Raw genomic sequence first — 22,777 nt, forward strand, 5'->3', positions numbered from 1 at the left:
TCCGCAAGGTCTTCATTTTACACCTTCGAGTGGATTTCTTTAGCTGTCTTGGGAAGGTCTTGAGTGTTCTAGATCCTCTGTTAGGGAACCGACCATCCCTCGGTGTGATCTGAAGTCCACTGTACTTGAGGAGTTTGGCCCTTTTTAAGGTTGGAGGGTTATAAGTGAATCAAATGAAGGAGTCAAGTAACTTTGGTTCTCAACAACTGCGGGTAGGATGGAACATGAATGAGATAGGTATATTGTGCAATAACAGCAGGTAAGCCAGTAAGTAAAGCTTTCAATTTGGCAGTTCATTTTTTTTTTTTTTCCAAATCCTCAACACGAGCTTCCTCGACAAGGTGGCTTGGCTTAGACTTGGAGATTGCGTGAGGAGCAGACATCGTAGGGAGAGTTCAGAGAAAAGCCACTTGACCTTGACAAGAAGTCAACTGATATGTTTCAGGCCTCTGGTAAGGACACATTAAAAGTCTTGAAGATGTCCTGCAGTTGGCCCACAGCATGGCGGAGGGATTATATACATATACTACCTGGCTTAGAAACTCTTTGGGTTCCCCAGAAAGTACTCCATTGGGACAGCTCCTTCGGCCCTGAGGCCCATAGCAGCATACTGCTTCTAGCCTCTTTGCCTGCCCAGCCTCAGATCCTCCCAACAGTGCTCTGCTGGCTTTTCCAGAATGTCACTGTATGATAAAGACTGAGCAAGCACTTGTAGTCAGGGCCCCTCAGTTCAAGAACGCTGCCCATTGGGTTCTGAGGATAGTTATGTTCAGCTGTTTCATTCTTTCAGAACTTTTTAAATTTGGTGTGAACTACCATAATAAGACAGGTATTTTAGCAAAGACGCTAAGCAGAATGATAAGAATGTGTGTTTGAAGGCAAGTGCTGGTGAACGAGGGTTTATCTCCATAATTTGTTGCTCCGCAGCTCTGTTCGGGTGTCAGTGTACAGGACCCTGGAGCTCTGGGCTCAAGTGGCAGGGGCCTCGGCTACCGTCCTCCAGGGAAGCCCCAGCCACTCAGAGCTCCTGTTCAACCACCTGCTCGGCGACATTACTCCAGGATCGGAGTCCGTTAAGGTGAAGTCCACTTTACTGCACAGCATGTGATATGTTTAAAATGTACATGCTTTGAATCAGGAAGACGTGCTTTTGAACGGATTACTGGTGGAAGTTCGCCGTTGATTATCTGTGATAATCTTTAGACGACCAAGCCTCTGTAAGTGCTTCAGATTTGTGGAGTAACAGCCATGGAAGCCGAAACACCACAGTCCTTTCGAATGATTCTATACTGGTCATTGTGGACTCTGTGTCCCGAGGGGCTTCAGCCTATCCTAGCTGTCATTGGTCGCCAGTTAATCACTGGGCTACATATAGAGACCTACAATCATTCACTCCCTCATTCCCTGGGGGGTAATTTAGGTTCTCCAATGACAGAACCCAGAGGAAACTCATGCAGGGAACATGAACACGCCACGCAGAAAGACCCCCTCTCTCAATCGAACTAGGAAGCTTCTTGCCGTAGGAAGGAAGCACAACCTTCTGCACCACCACCTTTAGAAGGAGTTTGTATATTGTAAAAATGCCCCCCCTCCCTTGACTTGGCTCTGCCAATGTGGCTCTTATGAAAAAAAAAACAAAACAGTGATAGTAGATATTCAAGAAAGCCTGGATGATGAAACATCACAGTAGAAGATGCAAGTGGAGGTGTGTGTGTTACTGCCTTCTTATATTCAGTTAACATCTCCAGCTAATAGTTCAGAACCTATCATGTGTAAAGTACAACAAACTGATTGAGGGTGAGGTTGAGTCCTGTGGGTTGTTCTTACTGCAGCTCCGGGCCGGTTTGTCAGCAGAGGTGGTCCAGGGAGGAAAACCCGGACCTCGGCGGACCAAGTCCCTGGTCATTGCAGATTCCGATGGGCCTTTGCATCAGAGGAAAGGAGATGTTTTGGCCAACCAGGACACTTGCTTGTCCGCCTTGCGTGGTGAGAACTGTCTCCCGCCGACCTCCACCTTCTGAAATAAATATAAAAGGTGCATTAGTGTATCATAACAGAAGTGTTGTTTCCAGCTCTGAGACAGATCATTCTGACCAGCGGCAGCCTACTGAAAGATGACACACACAAGGTGGCGTGAGAGTGACAATGTTTACAACATTTACTCTGAAAAGACACCAGCTTATTCTCCCTGTAATTGTCATGCAGCGTCTCCACGATGTAGTGCTGCCCCTATGTGTGCGCCTACAGCAGCAGCAGTCCAGCAGCAGCCCCGCCTGCGAAGCTGCATGCATCAGCGGGCAGTATAGCAGTGCTCTTTCCAGACGGGAATTATACAGGTATTGACGTCTGACTTTGAAACTCTTGACCTTGTTTACTTCAAATACTTCTGATTTGAATTGTCATGTAATAGTGATGGTAGCTTGCGATACAAGATGGTAAGAATTGCCAAATCAAATGCTCAATGAGTCTTAACTGATGAATATGGTAAAAAGGACATTTGGTTTGGCAATTTTAGAAAAAAAAAAAAAAAAAAAGATAAGTCCTATGACAGGTTCGGGTTGAACTCCACTTCTCATCCAGTGACAGCTGGGATAGGCATCAGCCCCACTGCGACCACGAGTATAGGATAAGCGGCATTGACATTAATTGTTTTTTTCTGATATAACTGAGCTTGACCAGAGAAAATCTAGATCCTGCATGTAGCATCTGCTGGAATGCTACTATACAAGGAGACGGGCAAGCGATGGAATTCATGAGTTACCTGTGTTTCAACATCCTAAAATTGCAGCTACCATCATAACTATAGGTTTAAGACATGAAAACATGGAGGAACCATCCACTGGGATGTCCTCATCCCTAGACCTCGAGGTTGGGTGCTACGTCCCAACAAGCCCTCAAAGCACTACTTTATTAGAAGAACAAAAAATGGAAATTGAAGCTCATCACCAAGCTGGACAAGTTTGTCGCCACTTAAAAAGTCCAAGTGACATGGTACCTTCTGAAAGTCTGCTAAAAGATAGTTCAGTGCCGCCAAGATCATAACTTAGATCAGCTAGTCTACCCAACAGCGATCCTCGAAATTCCTTGCTACAAGATGCACCCCCCTCCACCCAGACCCCCCATGGAGAAAGTGGGAAGCCAATATCGAGACAACACAAGGAGAACTAAGGCAATTCTTCAGAGCGACAAAAAGCTGTGGGGAAGAAAGATACCATTCAAGATACCAGAAACTACTCATTTGTGAGACCACCATGAGTCACCTGCCCCCTACCACAGACAGGCAGGGAGGTTGGATCTTAAGTCATGAACCAACTTCTGGTGTATCTAATCGCTGACTAACCAGTTAAGGATTCCATGAAGACTCCGATGTAAAAGCTACTTGTGTGGGTCCAGGCAATTCCAGTAATGGTCCCATGTGTGCATGTGTGCGCGCAGGTTGTTGCTGGCTCTGGTCCTGGTTCCTTCTCCATGTTGGCCTCCTCCCTTGACGTGTGCTGTGTCCATCTTCAGCAGCGGACGGTCTGATAGGAACCTCAAGGTGAGCAGGTTGGAGGAGTCGTACTGATGCCGGCTGCCACGTGTTCTCGTGAACCATTAGTCGCAGCTTATAACTTATAAACTGAACGAAAATGTTCACAATTTGACACCATCACCTTCTTGTCGACGAGTTTGGGGATCACTAAGTAAAGTCAGTGACATTTTCGATGCAATGTATAGATCTTTAACTATTTCCGAGGGCTACGGGCCATTGTTTTTAAAGTGTGGACATTTCATCTTTTGCTGTATGAATTTAAAAAAAAGAAATGTACAATTATTATGATAGAGAAAATCCATGTGGGGTGTTTAGCATAGTCAGCACCTTACGTGACCTTTGCTCCCCTCCTTCAGGTGTCATCTTTCTGCATTGAGGCCTTGACCATCTGTAACTCCCTCCTCCACCCTCGCACTCCCTCCATTGCTGTCCCTTTACCACCCCTGACCCTTAAATCCACACCCTCAGCTCCGGTCCTCCCCTCCTCCCAGGGATCCACACCAGGACTTACCTTGCCCACCTTGCTGGGAGGCCCTACCACTGCCCCTCAATTCCCAAGCCGCCACTCCCTTACCCTAGGTCCACCCTCCCTGCTGGGGTCACTGGAGAACCATCTCTCCCTTGTCCCCAATCTACCAGGTCAGGGCCACGGCCCAGGAGACATGATTCTGTCCCCGCATGCGCCCCAGCAGCCTGAGCTCGCTGGACTTTGCCCCCCTGAGGGTCAGAGACCTGTGTTTGTGCGCTATGACAAAGAGGAGGTGGAGGATGTGGAGATCTCCCTCGCTAGCGATTCCGACGACAGCGTGGTCATCGTACCCCCCGGGATGCTCAACATGGATGGCCAGCAGGATGAAACGTCTGCGAACTCCCACAACCTGGCCTCCATCGCGGCTCCGGGGGGTGCCGCCGTCACGCTAGCGGGAGGGGACTCCGTCGCCATGGGATCGTCGACACCGGCCACCACCGCCATGGATGGAGTCTCTCTTCCGAACGACCTCGCCACCTCCTCTCCCCTCCTCAACACGTCCACAACGCCGATCAACTCCTTCCCCCCGGCGAGCTCCTCCGTGGTCTCTGTTATCCCCCCCATGAACTCGAGCTCGCTGTCCACTCCGAGCGCCGGGATGGGTGACTCTCTGCCGGGGCGGCCCCAACTTCAGCAGATGCTGCTGCAGCCCCCGGCCCCGAACCCCATGGGCCTTCCTCTTCAAATGCACCAGCTGCAGAACCAGCTGAGCCAGCAGGGACGCCACCTCCACCCGCACCCGCCCCCGCCCGCCAGCAACGAGGACTCGGCCGTCATCAATATCAACAGCACGGACGAGGAGGAGGAAGAGGAGGAGGACATGGAGGATGATGAGGAGCTGGAGGAAGACGAGGAGGGCATGGATGAAGAGGAGGAAGTGAGTGACTTCGCGGATGAAGAGTTGTACGGCGAGGAGTACGACGAGTACGATGAGGAAGAAGGGGAGGAGCTGGAGGAGGAAGAGGAGGAGGAGGAAGAGGAGGAGGAGCAGCAAGGTCCCATCCCTCCGCTGGAGGGATCGGACGACAAGCTGGACCAGCCTGGCATCGAGGAAGGAAAGTTGCTTCAAGCCGCCGCCGCCGAAGCAGGGATCGCCCCCTTCTGCGAGGAGGCCGAGGCAGAGGGGGGCATCGAGGAGATCCAGCCCAAAAGAGGCTCGTTCGAGGACGACAGGATGAAGGTGCAGGAGGTCGAAAGCATCGGCGTCCTGGAGGAGGCTGCGGGAGTGGGTATGGAAGACGATGAAAGCGAGAGGATGGATGACCCCACCATGCCCCAGATCCTGTGTGTGACTGGGGGCGCGCTGGACGAGAGGGAAGACGCGGAGCAAGAAGTACAAGGAGCAGAAGATGGAGTACTACAGGAGGAGGCCAGCTTGTGGACTGAGCAACGAGCTGGCGGTGCGGAAACACCCGCTGCTTTAGAGGAGCAAGAAGCCCAAGAGCAACAGGTATGTGATGGTTCAATTGCACGATGTCACAAAAGATGGCTTGGGTTACATCACTTGTTTCTGGACGTCCAGCAACTTCATTCGAATCCAGACCTCACCGGGCTCTTGGAGCATTTTACAAATAAGGTTATTTGAGCAGCGAGGGAGATTGGTTTTCTCCGACGATATTCCCGATCGTCATCAGGACCGATAAATGATGTGGTTCTCGCTAGCCCACATACTGGCACATTCCTAACACTGATGTTTTTTTTTGCACGAATCAAGGAGAAGACTGATTCGGACTCAGACAGAAAGGCAGAATGACGCGTACCTTATGTGGTGTGTCCAGTTCCTTTGCAGAGTGCGTTGTTGTGTTGGACAATAAGTTCAACAGTGTATTCACACAACTGTTGATCTGATCAGCAATGGTGTCTTTGTTAAGCATGTCAGACAAAGCTAACACCGGTCACCTACTGGCCTGCAAAACTGGTGTAGCTATAGATGCTCCGATAGCATCCAATGGTTGCATCCGTTGATCGGCCTCAGCCGGTTCCTTAGATTTCCATTGGCTGGAGAACGTTGGTGGACTGGAGAGGAACCGCATGCCCTACAAAGTGGCTCTTCGCAGCTGTTTTATGATCGATAAGCACAAGAAACTCCTACTACACATACAGTTGTTGACAAAAAACATTTGAAATGGAGTTCATATAGCAAAAGTTTAAACGTTTTAATAGCCACATAAGGAGAGATAGCAATACGATCGTAGTGCAGAGCATGCTGGCAGCCAGCCGTTATTGCGCATTCTACGTTTTAAGCTCAACAATCTGTGCCCTCGCTGCACGTCAATCCTTAGTATTTGAACAGTAAATGTGAAAATCAGGCGATTTTGAATTGAAAAAACTGAAGTTAAATGAAAAATAAAATGTAAATAATTATAATAATAATTCATTTTACCTTTCCAAGATTTGCAAGTGAGGCACGGCCTCTCCTGCCTCCCGTGACTGGAAGTCACTGGTCCTGCATGCATCTCACCTGAAATGACAAAAACCATGATTCATTTGTTTCGTCAGACCTTCTGAGTTGTTACCCTGCTTTGTCTGTGTCCACCACTTGATGTCGGAAGGTTTCAAGTGTATTCTTTCGGTTTGGTTGAAATGCAAAGTTTGAAAGTTTAGACCAGTGAAGGTCTCCACATCATCAATGAAAAGAGAAAAGTTTCTTCTGGTTCCCCGTGCTGTGAGAACAAATATGAAGTCCTTCTATTCTCTATTCTTCTCTTCTAAACGTCATCTGGCCAGAATGTATTTCTCAACCAGCTGTTTAATAACTAGTGTGGGGTTGGTCAGAAATTTGTAGTGGGCGCAGCTAATGCAGGAAAGCAGAAGGTTGTTATTCCTGCTCTTTCATCAATTGGCCAGTGATTCTTGGAAAGAGGTGTCCCAATTTTGCACATTAAGGAGAGCGTCTGTTGCAAAAGACGGCCATACCTCTGTGACAAATTGACAAACGGAGGGTACCGATGAGGAAGTGGATCCGAACAATGTCCATCTAACTGCAACAGCTCCACGCTCACATTAGACACTGAAACGACCAAGGATACGACTGTCGCTGTTGTTGTTCCTGTCAAATTCTTCCAATGATTAGCAAGCGTGATATGCGGGCGGGGCCTATGAGGTCCTCTGAGTTAATGAAGTATGAAAAGTCACAGCTACAAAGAAGTTTGTCCTTGTACTCGTACCACTGGAAGCCAGAAAAAAGACCTCTGTCCCATCCACTAGGGGCAGCAGGTGGGGGTCTCCATCAGTGACGCAAGGATATCTCACTTGACATAATAAGTTAGGTGTGACTGTCGGATTTTAGAATTCCAGTGTTTCAGGGATGATGACGTATCCTCACCATCGCAGGAAGTGGCAGATGAAGTCCAGGAGTTGCCGGAGAGCGAGGGCCAAATGCAGAGCCTTCAGGAGGAGCCACTGGCAGTTGCAGAGGAGGGCGACCCGTCGGCTCCGGACCCGGAGTCCTCCTCAGACCTCGGTGCTCAGGACACTGAGGAGAAAGACTGTACGAGTAAGGACAAAGAGGCGGAAGGGCTGGCGGAGAGCGAGGGAGGAGGCGGCGGAGAGAACGAGCGAGACGACGTCAAAGGGATGAAGAGGAAGAGAGAAGAGGCGACCAGGGAAGAGGAGGAGCAGCTGACTTCAGACAAGAAGCAGGTAACTTAGCTCCGGAACCCGTCGATACATTTCGGACGTACCTGCGTGCACGTAATCCTCACGCAAACGCGCAGGTTCGGGTGCACGTTTTGTTGATGCCCCGACAAGGCGAATGTGCTCATAACGAAACCAGAAGGATGTCAAAGATGATGATGCTGTGGCAGTTTTGGTTATCTTAACACTCAGTTGTTGTAGTGACTCCGGGTTCATGTAACAACATTCAGAATACCGGGTTTTGATTAACAGTAACACCAAGGCAGTTTGGAAACTAATGGAAAACCCATGAACGACAACCTGAATCCAAAACCAGAAAGTGTAGGCTTTGTGAGGATCTCTTAAAGGTCTCTCCTCTACGGCTGAATTTTTCCTCAATGATGTTGATCCTGACAGTCTAGACATGGATCTTTTTGTAAAAAGGTTAAAAGTCTAACATGGACGAGGTGGGGACTGAAAGCTTTTTGACAAACCATTCCTTCATTGATTTTGGAGTTACATTCGTGTATAGTGGGTTTTTGACATTTTCGTTTGGGCTGCTCCAATTAGCCAGTCATCTGCCTCCATCTATCCTCTGTGAAACAATCATTTTAGCTTCCATATGCAGGTTTTCATATTTTTCTATTAAGACACACTGGACGTATGATGGTATCGGTTCTTGATTCGAAGGAATTAACCCACTAACGCTTTCCTGTCTTCCAGCTGGACGACGAAGCCATGGCCTCCATGTTGGCTGACTTCGTCGCCTGCCCCCCCGACGATGAGAGCGCCGCCTCTGGATCCAAATGAACGCTCTCGATTCTAAGTTGCTGCAGAAACAGCCCACAACTCCTGGGATACTGTATCACAGTGCTGCATTTGATTGGCCGATGAGGATGTCCGGCACGGTTCGAAACGTAATTTCAAACATCAGGCACATGGGGGGGCCGACCTGTGGGCGGTGTCTTTAAGCCCATGCGTTTTTCCTTTACACTTTTTTTTTTTTTGTTTGTCATCACTGTCATGTTATTATTAAAAAAAAATTAAAGAACCCTGTCCTTTGCGTTTTGCTTCATACGAATGGTCAGACTTTTCTGCTGTCTCGCAGGGTAAAATCCCAATATTACCATCAAACCTCTACACTTCGCTGCAAAGCCTCCCTCCTGCAAAGCTTTGCAGGGTCACGTGGATGAAGAGGCAACGCTCCGACTCAGTTCTGGGAGGGTTTGACCAAGTGACGGCCAGGAAAGCTGTCTTGGCATCCCCCTGAGATCGGAATCAGATATACTGGAAGAAATAGAAATATGTAAAACAAGATGGACAGAAATCAATTAAGATGAAATAGAACGCGCGAGACGGCAGCTGACTCGTTCTGTGGAAATAGCGGGTTTAAAATAGATCAAGAAGAAATCTGATTGCATCCAGACTTTTTAATTCGATTAAATAGCTCCCATTAAGCCCCCGTGTTACATGGTCACATAACCAACATAATCGATACAGTGTCTATCATTCTATCAATCATCGTTTGCATTGCAAATTCCAAAAACAGTATTTATATCCCCTCCCCTAAATTCAGTTTGAGCCTTGAAGAATGGAAACATCTTGCCTCTTTTTTGGCCCAAAGGCCAGTAACATTCAGAGCCAAACACTTAAGAGTATTTACCTGACAGGAAGGACCAGGTTCCTACGTTGGAGCTTTACACACGCGTTTTTTCTGTCTCTCACACACACACACACACACACAGATGGTTGCAGAGCTGCGCCAAAGCCAATCACCTGCCTCCATCGAACCCTCTCCTCTCACACCAACTAACTTCCTGTTCTCTTCTCTGGTATTTTATCCATGATTCTTCCGTTCTCTTGTATCCTAAGTCGGCCAAAAGTCCCTCAGAAACAAATCTCAAAATCCTTAGGGGTCATCCTAAATGCGTCAACGTTCCTCCACCTGAGCGGAGTTGATGTATCACTCAACATTTTCCATCTGGATGTTAACTTGCCCCTTGTGGCGTCAAAAAAAAAAAATCCTGTTTGCATAGAAAAGGGCCAAACATATGATAAATGTATTAAAACATATCTTTTCATGGCACTTGTTTATTTTCTTTAAGAGAAGGCTTCATACATGTGTGTGTGTCAGTGGGTTTGCGTTCACACACAAGTAATGGCTGAAGTTTCCCCAGCGGGACCAGAAATAAATGACTGTCTGCCTGGGGATTGTTGAAAGTAGAGGTAGAAATATGCGTCGTTTCAATTCCAGCCGCGTCTGCGAGGGTCTTCGTCCAGCAGGGGGTGTCACTGCACCAAGTAGGCCTGGGGACGGATGGGGACGGCAGGTTAAAAGGTTTTAAACAGTCATCTTTGTATGCAGCCATCATTATCTTCAAATTTCAAAATTGCGTCATCATGAGATAAACAACTCAATCCAGCACCCGGAACCCAAAAAAAAAAAAAAGATTAAACGGGGCTGGTGGGGTTATTACCCCCCAAATTCGGGATAATATAACCTATAAGAACATCCTTGACCTGAACTGGACTCTGGTAATTCTGGAGAAAATACAATGTGATTAAAGCATGAATCTTGGGCACCTTTTCACCCGTTTACTGAAAAACGTACATTATCTTTTTTTAATTGGCTCACTTGTTCATGTTTTTAAGCTACTGTTCCAAATTTCAGCTGGCAGGTGGAAATTCCAGGGGGGGGGGCTATCGGTGACAGAAGAGTTGTGGCAAAAGCGAAGGGAGAGGTTTTACAAGACGTTGGCGAGACCGGCCCTTCTGTGTGGCTCGGAGGCGCAGGAAAATTGAAGTCAGAGCTGGAGGTGTGGTGATCTTCTTTAGAGGGTTAAGGAGGGGCATCAGAGGGACAGCACGGAGTCCAGGCTGAGACGGATTGGATGTGTAAAGACGAGAGCGAGGGTGAGTTTGGAAGCCGGAGATGAGAGGGAAGAGCAGAGAGGAGGTTTAGGGATGGAGGGAATGACGACAGGAAGTTGGTGTGAGAGGAGAGGGTTAGATGGAGGCAGCTGATTGGCTGTGGCCCCTGAAGAGGGAGAAGCAGAAAGGAGAAGAAGTTGCAAATGTCAGCTGGCGTGTGCACGGATCCGTCCCTGCCCACACCCAACACTTCAAGCGGCCATCTTTAGACTACAGCGCACGACTGCATAAACTGCACCAGCTCTGGCCTTGTTGCACTGACAAGAACCATTAAACGATGTCAGTAAAATAAACGTTATTCTTACTTAAAGCTGAACTTCCGTGATAATTATCATATTTGCTTATTTGTCAAGCAAATGCTTATTTTCTCCATTTCTTTTTAGATTTTGCTTGCATCTTTCCCGTATGCTGTCCATATTTCACACATCTTTATCTTGTAGCACTTGTATTATTTCATTGCAGGTCTCCCCCCCCTTTGAGGCCTCGCCTGGGGAGGGAGTTAACGGTGTGATTCTGGTTTCAGACCCACAACTAACCAATGAACAACTGAAAATCTTGTTTCTTTTTAGCTATTATCAGGAAAAAAACTAGGGAATGAGACAAAACGTTCAGCATCCTGTCCAAACTATATCAAATTAACAGCTATAAACTATAATTTTATGTTGCTTCTTGCTTTGTTAATGGGTTCGCAGAGACATCTGGGGAGGTCGGACACTCACCCTCTTCTGGTTGAGTCTCATCTGGCAGCAGGAGAATAAGCCAACAGCCACATAGATCCCGGCCGCCACGAAGCAGTTAACACCCACCTGGTTGTAGATTTCGTACACCCTCTGTGGGGGGTTGGGACTGAGGAGAGACGGCGGCAGGTCAATGCCGATGCAAAGTGAGACGTTTGGATATGTCTGTCTGCGCCACTTACTCCTGGTGAATATCGACATCTTGTAAGGGAATGTCCTCGATCAAAACGGCGGCGTGGGTGGAGAAGAAGATCCCCAACGTGGCCTGAAAGACAAAGCACCAGAAGGTCACCGAGCGCAGCCCCTGCTTCGGCAGCTGCGATGAAACACGACCGCTCATTACAGGTTGAATAGAGCTGGAGAGATTTGAGGAGACTTCCCTGGTGAAAATTCAGTTTTTGTGCACAGAGGTTGCTCATGTAAACTGGTGACCACATCTCATAAAAATTCAAATAAATATCCATCCGTTCATTCATTCATTCTCGGCCCTGCTTGTCCTGCACTCAGTGTCTGTGTTCTCTGCTGTGATTGGACGAGTGGCAGGTTCACCCTGGACCAATCACAGGGCCCCATATAGAGACCTGTATACAACAATTCACCCTCCATTCAAATGTCTGAACAATTGGGTGTTTTTGGAGTCGATTGAACCTGTAGCAACCCACTCGGACATGGGAGGAGCATGGAAACTCCACACAAAAAATGTTCTTGTGTTATAAAAAAAAAGATCAACTAGTTAGATCGAGTTTGTGCTGGATTCTGTTCCCTTCTCCTGGATCTCGGTCCATGCTTGAGGCCCTGGTTCTCCTCGGGGTCAAACCCAGAAGCACTGACATACCAAGCGGGTCACGCTAGAGAGTGGAATTTCTATGGCGGTTAACATTTTCAGAGAGGGTGTCTTCTCTGATGGCCTTCACAATCAGTGCTTTGGTCCACCTGGTGCTGTTGTGTTTGGTGACATGCCTTCAATCACCTCCTCTGGTCTGCAAGAGACCGACTGGCTGTACCAGCATTTTGAACACAGGGGTCGTCTTGAGGAGTCCATCTTATTTGTATTAATGTCAGTCATAAATCACCTCTAAAAGAGGTGGATACTCACCAGCATGATGATGCCCCAGAGACTGAGAACCACCCCGCAGGCCGACAGCTTCGGCCCACAGATCAAGCCGCGCATAGTGACCGGACAGCGACTCCGCAGACCGGAAATACGGTTCTTCCGGTTGGCTTAAACCGCTGCTCCCTCCTTTCCGGCGTGACGGTCCAAAAAGTATTCGAATATCGACGCGAATGGGACGGTTCCTTGAGAGACCCGGGAGAACTGTTGACCACCAGCAACCCACTGGAGCCTGGAGAATTCACTTCCGCAAAATACGAGTCATGTGATCATCACGTGACGCTCAGGCGTTCCTTGCCATCGGAAATATGCGTTGCTTGTATTCGGTCGTCATTGCGAAATACAATGTCATAACTGGATTAAATCCTGCTCCCTTGCGTATTGCGTTCATTAGGTATGGCAATCATATTCTTAAAAAAAGAACAAAAAAAAAAAAAAAACGAAAAAAAGGCCATTAGCCTGTTCACTCCTATCAAAGAGTAAAGTACATCATAGTTCCTTCCTTGTTTTTGTTGCATTACATGTTTGATAACTGTCCCCTAGTAATGAGCCCTCTTTTTCCAGGCTATTTTTTAAAACAACGCTCAACGGAAGTCGTCCTTCGACCGCTTCCAGAAAAAAACAACAACGTGGCAATCAGTACATACACTCTTGTTTTATTGATAGAGGTGTCAAAATTGGAAGAGAAAATGTAAATTAAAAGTCAATGCATTATATGACTATATTGTTTTCATGAAAGACTTCTGTAAAATGTATTAAAATCCCGAGTTGCAAGTTTGAACCTGTAGTATCCGGGTCGCCCTGAAGGCAGCGCCAGTTCTCGCTGTCTGCGGTCTGCCTCCGAAAGTATTGTGCGCATCTCTGCTATTTTACCATGTAATTGAATGAATAATTTAATGCTTCTCTCGGCGGTTTTATCAGCTGCGACCGGGATTCCGCAGACCCGCGCGTCGGAAGAGGGGGACGACCTCACAGCGCCGCGCCGGAGGAGGATAACCAGATGACGCATTGTTAGCACGTTAGCATCTTAGCAGCTAACTAGCGCGTCATCGCGCCCGCTCGAAAAAATGACCTCGGCCTCCACAAAAGTAAGTTCTTCGATCGCAAAAGCACCACATGTTTGCAGGGACAATGGAGGGAACATGATCTGCGGCGTGCAGCCGCGCATACACACCGTGAAGTTTCCGCTTCGAGCCGCCTGAACGCGGTTAGACGCGTGTATATTGGCGTAATTACGGCAATCCGTGCAGCGTGGTTAATTCAGGGACGGTCGGAGAATGCGGGGCTGTATTTATTTTTTATTCTACTCTGGAAACAAGTCTACATGCTTTTTTCCGCACATTTAGAAGCCTCTCGCCTTCTTTACGCCAACATTAATTCTGACTTCATATTGAAAGTCGTGTTGATATATAAACGGGTTATAAAAGAAAATGATATCTATATATTTATGGTAACTGAGGTGGTAATTAAAGTTTTTCTAACTATAAAGGACGTTTTTTTGACGTCTTTAGCCCTTTCTTTTGGTGGTTCAAGAGTCAAAGCGTCTATTGTCCCCGTACAGTGAAATTCCTACTTTGCTGTCCACAGTGCATTGGGATCTGTGCTGGTAGAAGAGTGTAAACATTGTTATAAATATGAGTAGAGATATGAATGTGAACATTGCAATAGAATGGGGATGTTGTGTCTCACTGGATCTGGTTATTCCTCAGGTGGGAGAGATCTTCTCTGCAGCTGGAGCTGCCTTCACAAAGCTGGGAGAGCTGACCATGCAGCTGCATCCAGTTGCTGAGACCAGCCCGGCCGGGTAACACGACACGTCTCTGTAACACACTCTCTTCTCTGTAACACACACATAGTAATAGTTTCAGGGGATTGTGTGTGTGTGTGTGGACGGAACCGGGACGGGAGCAGAGCTCCTTACTCAATTCCAGTAAATCCACTGTGTTTATTCCTGGAATTTGAGGTCATGAGTAACAGGTGGTCACGGCCTGCTTCTTCATCACGCAGTCAAAGTCCTGTTCCTGAAACCCGTGGAATGTTCCTGTGGTTCATCTTCCTCTTTAAAAATGAACTTCTTCAAAATCTCTGAGACAAACCGTGCAAGAACAGGTTGACGGTTGCTAAATGTACATAGCAGCCTGAGGTCACTGCAGTGTCTGGGGATGCGAAATGCACACGTGTCAGTTTAATTCATCCATACAAACAGGGGGATTTGAAAAGAAATCAGATTGTGTAAATATGCATCTAATTCTTGAAGGATAGAAGTTCTTGTTTTTCTTCCATGCAGCTCTCAGACTAAAAGCGCTATGAAGAGGAAGCTGTACGAGGACGCGCCTCTGGCTTCTGAGACGCCCAAGAAGCTTCACAGAAAAGCGCCCGTCGGCCCAGTGGCCTCGCAGGGCGCTGCCCCTGCTGTCTCGGTGTCTGCGGGACTTGGAGGCCATTCCGGGGGTCAGGGCACCATTAAGAAGCAGAAGACAGCAGGTGACCTCCCTCTCACTCGAAACGCGCAATTATTTGAGACGTGTTCTGGCAAATTGCCCCTTTAATGTGAGCCTGAAAGAGAGGAAACCTTTTAAATATGACCTTATACATGACCTTTGTTTTGCTATTGATCTACTTTCATATAATTGTGTGTGTTCAGATGTGACCCTCAGTGCTCTGAATGACTCCGATGTCATCAGTGACCTCGTGGACATGGAGGGACTGGGTGAAGGCTCCACCCCCAAGAAACTAAATAACTTTGACCAAGGTAATACCCCTGGCCGATGTCAGACACACACACACACACACAGCGACAGCAACTGGATTCAATTTTTGGATGTATCAGAATGTGTTCACGCTGAAGGTAAATTCATCTTCACATTGTTCCACAACACGGTTGTTGTCGTGATCATTTATAAAACCAGCGTACTGACTTACTCCCAATGGAAACGAATGCCTTTCTCTACTTATTTGTGATAATTCCTGCATAAATGTATTGCTTTAAATCACATACATGTGATCATCCTTATACTTGGTTGTATATTTATAAAATGTTAAAACATATGCAACTTATATAGCGCTTTCAAACCTTGCCGTTTCAAAGCACTTACACTAGATGACATTCACTTGACCATGGATAGCAACTTGGGGCTGCAGTTTCTTGCCTGAGGGCACTCAGGGCTAGCAAGCAAGAAGAGCTGGTGATCCTGTGGAGAATGGAGTGAATTGCCATAAAATAGATAAATAAATGATGTATTGAAATTATAGCTTTCCCGACTGTTTAAGCAGTTTATGCTGTCTGATGTGATCCTTGTTAAAGGAAAGGATTGCACTAACAGAAGTGTTGTATTCTTCCAGATAACCTGAACCTGGACTCCAGCCTCATCATGAACACCGGAGACTTGTCGCTGCTGTCCCGCTGACTTTTCACCACTTTGGTGTGTTGACATGATGGAGAATAGTGACACTGTAACGCAAATATGTTTTCGGATGATTTTCTTTTTCCGTTTTTCTACACAATCTCTCTTCCTCTTTGTATTTTCCCTTCTCTCTGAAGATCAAATGAGACTTCATCCAGAAAAGAAGCTCTTCTAACCGCCGCGCTTCTCAGAGAAGAGGCCTTTCTGCAAAAGAATGGAATGTCCAGCACCTTAGAATTAAAAGGATGCTTTGGTTATTTTTTTAGACATATAAGCAAACAAGAATTGAGATTTGTTTTGTAATATTTATTTAGTTGCGCCAGTAAGTTATTGTACCAGGCCATCGCGCATTTGTCCGACTCAATGCTTGTGCGGCACACGTGATTGATGAGATCCTTCAGGCAGGCAGGTTTTAAGACAGCTGGAGTGGAAACGGCAACTACCTTTTCCTTTACAAAACAAGCAAAAGCTTGTTCACTTTAGAAAATGTTTTATTTAAATAAATACTACTAGTTTTATAGTCATGTCTTTGTGTTGAGATTTTCTTTTTGCCCCTGTAAAAATGAATCTCTAGCTGTGGCCATGGGGGAGTTGGTGAGCAAGCACAAACTGCATCAGAAGGTGAAAGGTCAACCATCTCTTTCAGACCTCCATGGAGGCGGAGCAGGAGTCAGAGACCACCGACTAAACAGCCGCTGTCGCATCGCAGAGTGAATGGGTGTGTGATGAAAAGGCAGCTTCTGTCTGCGCGATTAGACCAAGGTCAAAGCTTTGGAGAGACGTTACAACTTGGGACAATGGCTTATTTATTTGTTTTAATCTGTGAGAGTAGTCTTCTTTTAGAAACAGACACAAATCACAGAATGAGAGGGTCGGTGTACTCGGGTAAAGCTTGACTTGCAAGCCAGCTCATTTAAAAAAAATTAAAAAATAATCCTTTTAACCTTTACTTAATTATAGGAAGATATTTTTTCGTATAAAAATTGGTGTTTGAGGGCAGCACAATTTTTTTCTTTCAAGTCACTGTGTTGTACAATGTGAAATCATGGGTTGGTTTCAGTCCGGTGCAACTTTTACATCACTTTGTACGATTTGTAATCTTGACAAACGGCCGTCTCGTTGCCTCGTGTCTGTCAGTAAAGTTAAATGTTTTTCAACAGGAAAAACAGGAGTCTCTCGCCTGGTGAAAAGGCAGGAGTTGCCGAGATATCCATGGGGATGTTTACATCATGAGTACTGTTAAACTAAAGTTAGCTTCATAAACATGTACATTTGCTTATCTCCCACAAGAAATAAACCCTGTGTAAAATGTATTGTATTCTTACAAGAACAGTGGCACTCATTGCCTCGATGGAGCCTAGCCAAATCTGTGCAGCCATGGACCCCCCCCACCCGCTGCCTGTAGCGCATGGAGTGTTCAAGACAAAAACGCTCACACCTCTGTTTTCAGACAATTATATTTAAACTGTGTGGAAGTCACCCTTCAGGATTTCTCTGGTGCACGTTTCTGTCACTTGGGTTAACACCAAACAGTGTGAGGGACAGCTGATAATTACGCATTTGCTATTATGTATCTGCTTTTACTCTGAAGCTGACCAGTAAGTTTGATTAAAATCTCTCGAGATGTTTCCATGATCTGTCCTCAGCTAATGCTGACCAGTGCTCTGCCTGCTTTTGTTGGACTACAACTCAAAATCTTTTTCCTGGACACCCAGCTGGCCTGTCGTCCTTGCATCCACGCGGGCCCACATGTTTAATCTTTGGTGTCAACATTAGTTGTTTGATAGAAGAATCCTTCCGGACATGTCACAACTAATTTTGTGTGTTTTTTCTACATGTTTGAGTACATATATGCTTTTTTTTAAATAATTTTCCTCATAAGTGATTTGGTTGGGTCATCAGCTGCAAAGTTGCTTTTTATTAGTGTCATTGATCAGGGTAGCTGAGCATAAAGCCTCAATACCTATGGCAGGCAATGGGCGGCAGGTACAAAGTCCGGCAAAGTAAGCAGTGTGTTTTGCTTGTACATCATTTTCTCAGGAATTCAAGCACAGCACGTTACAAGTGGAGTCTCTTGCGTCAGCTCTCCGTGTTTGAAAATTTTATGACAAATCAGTCAGTCTTGAAATTTATTATAACTCATATCATGAATGTGTAGATATGGAATTGGCATCTTATGTGCATTCCCCAAATTGTCCTTGTGTATTAATAATATTGACTGCTTTAAATCGATTTAGCATATTTCTAATTAGTGAGAACTGGGATATGCACTTGTCCTTCCTTTCTGCTGTGTCTTTATCCAGAAGGATCCTTTAGCAGTAAATTGGATGAATGGACTGAATGTTGGAAATAATCAGTCATATAGACACTTGACTTTTTTTTTTTTTTTTTTTGAATATTGAAATTCCATCAGAAATGTTTATCTTGAACTTCTGCAACTGATTATTATAATTTTTTCACTTCAAGACAATATAGATGAGAGATGAGATGAGAACAACTTTATTTATCCTGAAGAAATTGTTGTGGCAGAGTTTCAAGCAAAAACATAACAGTAATAGATAATAGTAGGAAGGAGGGAGAATAAGAAATACAATGAAATATAAATTGTCTTAACTGTTTAAAGGTCTTAACTACAAAAATTTGAAGATTCCCTGCGGCTGAGGGAGGAGGAATTAAAAAGTCTGATAGCAGTTTCACGCAACAGAACTAGTAATACAATGTGAATTATCCTAAGACAAATCTTGAAAAATATTTTAGATAAAGTCATGTGTTGTTTTCAGGGCAGTGTGAATTTTTATCTATTCATTTAGTGAATATTACTGTCTTTATCCAGAATAAACCCAGCTTAAGTAAATGAGACTTAAGCTGATACTCACTGAAATCAAAATGCTTTGATTTTGTAAATAAACTTTAATATTTATCTCATAAAAAGGCAAAATGTTAAAAAGTCAGACAGACAAGAAAAAATGTTAAAAGCATGAAATAAGGAGAAGCTGTTTTACTACCTTCTCTTTATTACGTCTGTGTTCAAACAGGGAAACAGTGTGTGTAAGACAGAAGCAGCACCGGTCACACTGGTAGTGCAAAAGGATTAATACCAGTAATGATGTGCTGCTACCGTCAAACACACAGGCTAATATTCAGTGGAGCGCTGATGATGATCAATTGTGTCAATGTCACTAATCGACTAATCAAAAGTGCGAATAAATACAGGCTTTTATTTTTGAAACCCCTTGCAATACCATGTCAGTAAAAAACAAACAAAATATTTTTTCCCAGAAGCCTGAAAAGATGAGTAATTGATATAAATAAAACTATTACTGTAATATGGACAATGATCAGCTCACATTGCCTAAACCAAAGTCATACTAATAAAATTATTGGTTTCTTGTCCAATTTATAATTATCACTTATGATGAGATCTGACCTTTAGAGTGAAAAGGCCTGATCTTGCTGAATTATTCCTGTGCTGCTCCCGCTTTGAATATTTATAAATTACTTTCCATCTCTTGCCAAATGAAAAAAAATTATATTGTACCATTTTTTCCCTAACCCCTGATTCAATTGCTTGAAATAATTTGCAGGTATGAGCATTCGTTTTTGGGTGTTGGAAAAAAGCTGATCATTATGTGATCATATAAATATGTATTGCAGAAATTTTTATCTCCAACACTGGAGTCAGCGCATGTTACTGTTGCCACATTTGGCAACTAAAATCACGGTTAAAATTAAATTAAAAAAACAAAACACACTGCCTAAAGGGTGAATTTCTAGGGAACAGATTAATTTAGCCCAAAGTAACTAGAAACACCCTCAACTGAAAGTATGTGGAAAAGACTGCAGTTTGCATGTCTGCTTTTCACAGTTCCTACCCAAAGTAGTGTGTGTTATTTTATATGTCAAAAACGTTTTTTTTTTTAATTGCATTTATTAACCTGCAAATGAGAAATTTTAACAGTGCCAAATCATTCATTGGATTTTTTTTTTTTTGCATGGTGTCTTTTGTGTGATCCTTATGTGAGCCGAGTTTAGAGTTCTAGAACATCCAGTTGTTAGCTCTCCATTATTACACTGAAAAATATAATTGTAGTTCTTTTGTTGTTTTTTTTGTTTTGTTTTGGCTGATACAAATATTTTGATATTATATCTGACATGGATGAATATGACAGCAATTTTTGAAGGCTGCCATCTAATCTGCTCATGTCTAAATTAAGTAGTTGTGTAGGACATCCTGGCAGAAACCTCACAATTTATTTTCAACTTCCAACTTATTTCCAGCAATGCTGAAAAAAAACACAGGTATCCTGCTACGAATACAAAAAGATGTTTATGTATAAAATATTTGGTTTGTAAAACCAAAACTGACATGCACCACTACAGAATCAACAGTGTAAGAGCTAGCGGAATTTAACCGCCTACAATGTTGATGTATTTACTCATTAAAATTAAAGGTCTTATCAAAACGGTAGGTTAGCAGGTCACTGGACTTTGTATGGTAATAAACATATTGGTTTTTATTATCGTTACGTTAACCAGCAGTTGAGGACTAAAAACAATTGCCTTTTCAGTCCATTGGGTGGGGCTGAAGATCTCGTGGTTGAAACAAGCAGAAACAGATAAGATAAACAGACGTCAACCAAACTGCAAAACAAACCTATAATAAATTATATGAATGTTCAAAATAATAATTTAAAGGAAATAAGAATAAACTTGGCAATTATTAAATTCTCTGTTGGTGATTCTCTGATTTAGTTCGGTTATATAGTAGTTAATATTGTGACTGCCAAGATTTAGAAAACACTTTACACTCATTGATATATATTCATGTTTTAATCCAATTGAGGAGTAATGCGGTACTATTTACAATTAAAATTTTTAACAATCTAAGAGTCATTAGTTCAACTGACTTTTTCTATACATACAACAAAATCAGGGAAAATTGTCAACTTAAAAAAAAAGATCTGTTAAATTTCTTTTCAATTAAGTTTTATGTTTTTGATTCTTGTTCCTTGCGTTTTAACATGGTGATGTACAAACAACCAGGTTTTCGAAAGACCTTCTCACTTTTCTGGTTTGTTAGTCCAGGGACATATCAACAACGTATCAGTAAATTTAGATCTCCAAGTTTGCAAAGCAGTGGGGCTCAGCACAGATGAGTTTTGGTTTAGAATCTTTCCAGTTAACATTTCTAGAACAACCAGCAATATTCTTAACATTGAAATGAGATAAAGAGACCCCCCCCCAAGACATTATAGTACATCGAACAGTTTTCACAGGGAGGAGAGAAGCAGCTCATGAAGTCTCAGCAGTTGGAGGAGAGCCAGAATTCACAGTAGCAGCACATCATGGTTTGGAGTGAATAAGCAAGAATCTGCAAAACATGATGTGCTGCTATAGCGCTCCCTGGAGGCCTCTTGGTACAAGTCTGTAGAGAAACAGTGTTAGCACATTATTTCACATCATTACTGTTGAAGAAAGGTAAAGTAATTACATCTTCACATTAATATGAAGTGCACATTCTTTCAAGCTTCCAGCTAACATTGAAATGTTTAAGTAGAATAGATGGTTCTGATTATCATCAGAAACATAACAGACGTGAGATATGAACAGTTTGTTCAGATGTATTAAAAACAGCAACGAAATTCGACAAAGGAAAAAAAAATTCTGCTGTGAGAACTAACAGAGAAATTATCTTTATAACTTTAGTGAATTGTTTCTTACAGATGAAGGAAGGAAAGGAAAACTTTACTTCTGCCACTCTGTGTTGGAACAAAAGTTAACAATGTACCCATGTTATCCCTTTCAGATGTGCAATCAGCTACAGAAATCATATACGATGTGTGATAAAACATCGACAAATTACATAAGAGGGGAAGAATGTCAACATAACATCAAGAAGCAGTGAGAAAACAGGTACATTTAAATTTCTTTCATTTTAGTTAATCTCTTCTTAAAATTGCTGAAAAATGTTTGGAGGCAAATGTACTAGCTAACCAAAGTATAAAGTTCATGATTATCCACAGTTGTTGATCAGACTATTACAATAACTGCAATTCTTTATGAACAATATCTAAGAGTAAAATGTTCAAACCTTGAAGTTCGATTTCAAAAATAATTAAAAAGTTGGCCATTTATTCCATTGAAAAACTACAATCATAATCATGATCACAGTATCATTCTTGCCATCATCATTGTATATAAACGCAGGTGGATATTTCCCTTAAATATGCGGGATAATTCTCTGTATCTCACATGTTTTTGCTGATAGGATGTATCAACCAGAAGAGGAAACAACTACAATGTGCTATTACACCTGTATGATGTATCAGTTTGGAAACTCAGTCAGACTGCCAGGACAAAGTCTGCAGCTGTTTTCATAAGCTCTAATTATTTAAAGGTTACAAAACATTACTGAGCTATGAGTATAACATAAACATACTAATTAAGATGTATCTATTTTATTACTGTCGACTGTTGATTTTCTACTTATTTCTTACTATGCTTACTAATTAATTCAATCCTTTGGAGGAGACTCTTGGGAGCAATTTCTTGCTGTTCTAAAGGAAACTTTTAAATTTACTCAATTAACAAAATTAGTTAAGAATTATAAAAGTGAAAAACTTTGACTAAACCATGAAACTGTGTATTATAATTTTCAGGCAAAAAATAACTAAATTATGACTACAGTTAATCCACTGCTATATGACTTGATTTTGGCTGTAAATCGCTTTAATTTTTTTATTCTAATTCAGCTCAATAAGAGTGTCCTTATCTGAACAATTCATCAAGTGTGTTAATATCAAATGGATAATCCATCTATGAGTCCCTTTATTTTTTGTGTCAAGACTACAAATAACATTCAGCTAATGACTTTCTTCTTCAGTCATTGCAGACGAGAGTAAAGTTTAATATGTCAGT

At 43.6% G+C, this 22,777-nt stretch overlaps 3 protein-coding genes across 5 annotated transcripts in view; 2 read left to right on the forward strand and 1 right to left on the reverse strand.

The window, feature by feature from the left end:
• Positions 1–8,727, forward strand: part of pelp1 (proline, glutamate and leucine rich protein 1) — a 14,410-nt gene extending 5,683 nt beyond the window's left edge. Inside the window, exons 12-19 of the mRNA XM_086165152.1 lie at positions 928–1,078; positions 1,833–1,986; positions 2,073–2,128; positions 2,206–2,336; positions 3,436–3,538; positions 3,889–5,511; positions 7,395–7,703; positions 8,400–8,727. Of these exons, the coding sequence (XP_086021278.1) occupies positions 928–1,078; positions 1,833–1,986; positions 2,073–2,128; positions 2,206–2,336; positions 3,436–3,538; positions 3,889–5,511; positions 7,395–7,703; positions 8,400–8,486 (2,614 nt within the window). The 3' untranslated portion in view covers positions 8,487–8,727. The remainder of the gene's footprint in view (positions 1–927; positions 1,079–1,832; positions 1,987–2,072; positions 2,129–2,205; positions 2,337–3,435; positions 3,539–3,888; positions 5,512–7,394; positions 7,704–8,399) is intronic.
• A 362-nt stretch (positions 8,728–9,089) lies between these two features.
• Positions 9,090–12,906, reverse strand: LOC147223818 (ribonuclease kappa-A-like). Of its 2 annotated transcripts, none has more exons than XM_086165159.1 (4): positions 12,441–12,906; positions 11,527–11,609; positions 11,327–11,453; positions 9,090–9,983 (listed from the first exon to the last, which is right to left on the reverse strand). In XM_086165159.1, the coding sequence occupies exons 1-4, from the start codon at positions 12,513–12,515 to the stop codon at positions 9,966–9,968; spliced, it is 303 nt and encodes a 100-aa protein (XP_086021285.1). In that variant the 5' UTR covers positions 12,516–12,906; the 3' UTR covers positions 9,090–9,965. The 2 variants fall into 2 exon arrangements, with proteins under 2 accessions (XP_086021285.1, XP_086021283.1); XM_086165157.1 differs by lacking the exon at positions 9,090–9,983 and adding an exon at positions 10,358–10,713 and having other exon boundaries at positions 12,441–12,690.
• A 355-nt stretch (positions 12,907–13,261) lies between these two features.
• Positions 13,262–16,383, forward strand: LOC147223819 (BPTF-associated chromatin complex component 1). Of its 2 annotated transcripts, XM_086165156.1 has the most exons (6): positions 13,388–13,543; positions 14,165–14,259; positions 14,743–14,939; positions 15,100–15,207; positions 15,798–15,877; positions 15,997–16,136. In XM_086165156.1, the coding sequence occupies exons 1-5, from the start codon at positions 13,523–13,525 to the stop codon at positions 15,860–15,862; spliced, it is 486 nt and encodes a 161-aa protein (XP_086021282.1). In that variant the 5' UTR covers positions 13,388–13,522; the 3' UTR covers positions 15,863–15,877; positions 15,997–16,136. The 2 variants fall into 2 exon arrangements, with proteins under 2 accessions (XP_086021281.1, XP_086021282.1); XM_086165155.1 differs by having other exon boundaries at positions 13,262–13,543; positions 15,798–16,383.
• Positions 16,384–22,777: the final 6,394 nt, after the last annotated feature.

The sequence above is a fragment of the Fistularia commersonii genome, chromosome 19, assembly GCF_037954325.1.
Source record: "Fistularia commersonii isolate RoL2024-O1a breed Wild chromosome 19, RoL_Fcom_v1.0, whole genome shotgun sequence".
Classification (NCBI taxonomy): domain Eukaryota; kingdom Metazoa; phylum Chordata; class Actinopteri; order Syngnathiformes; family Fistulariidae; genus Fistularia; species Fistularia commersonii.

What these genes read in the sequence shown, in the direction of transcription:
- LOC147223818 (XM_086165157.1), bottom strand. Translation starts at nt 12,515, where the DNA reads ATGCGCGGCTTGATCTGTGGGCCGAAGCTGTCGGCCTGCGGGGTGGTT. An exon ending in TCTGGGGCATCATCATGCTG is followed by an intron (nt 11,610 to 12,440) that starts GTGAGTATCCAC and finishes TTTGTCTTTCAG; the next exon opens with GCCACGTTGGGGATCTTCTT. An exon ending in TGAGACTCAACCAGAAGAGG is followed by an intron (nt 10,714 to 11,326) that starts GTGAGTGTCCGA and finishes CTCCCTCTTCAG; the next exon opens with GGGCCACAGCCAATCAGCTG.
- LOC147223819 (XM_086165155.1), top strand. Translation starts at nt 13,523, where the DNA reads ATGACCTCGGCCTCCACAAAA. An exon ending in TGACCTCGGCCTCCACAAAA is followed by an intron (nt 13,544 to 14,164) that starts GTAAGTTCTTCG and finishes GTTATTCCTCAG; the next exon opens with GTGGGAGAGATCTTCTCTGC. An exon ending in ACTAAATAACTTTGACCAAG is followed by an intron (nt 15,208 to 15,797) that starts GTAATACCCCTG and finishes GTATTCTTCCAG; the next exon opens with ATAACCTGAACCTGGACTCC.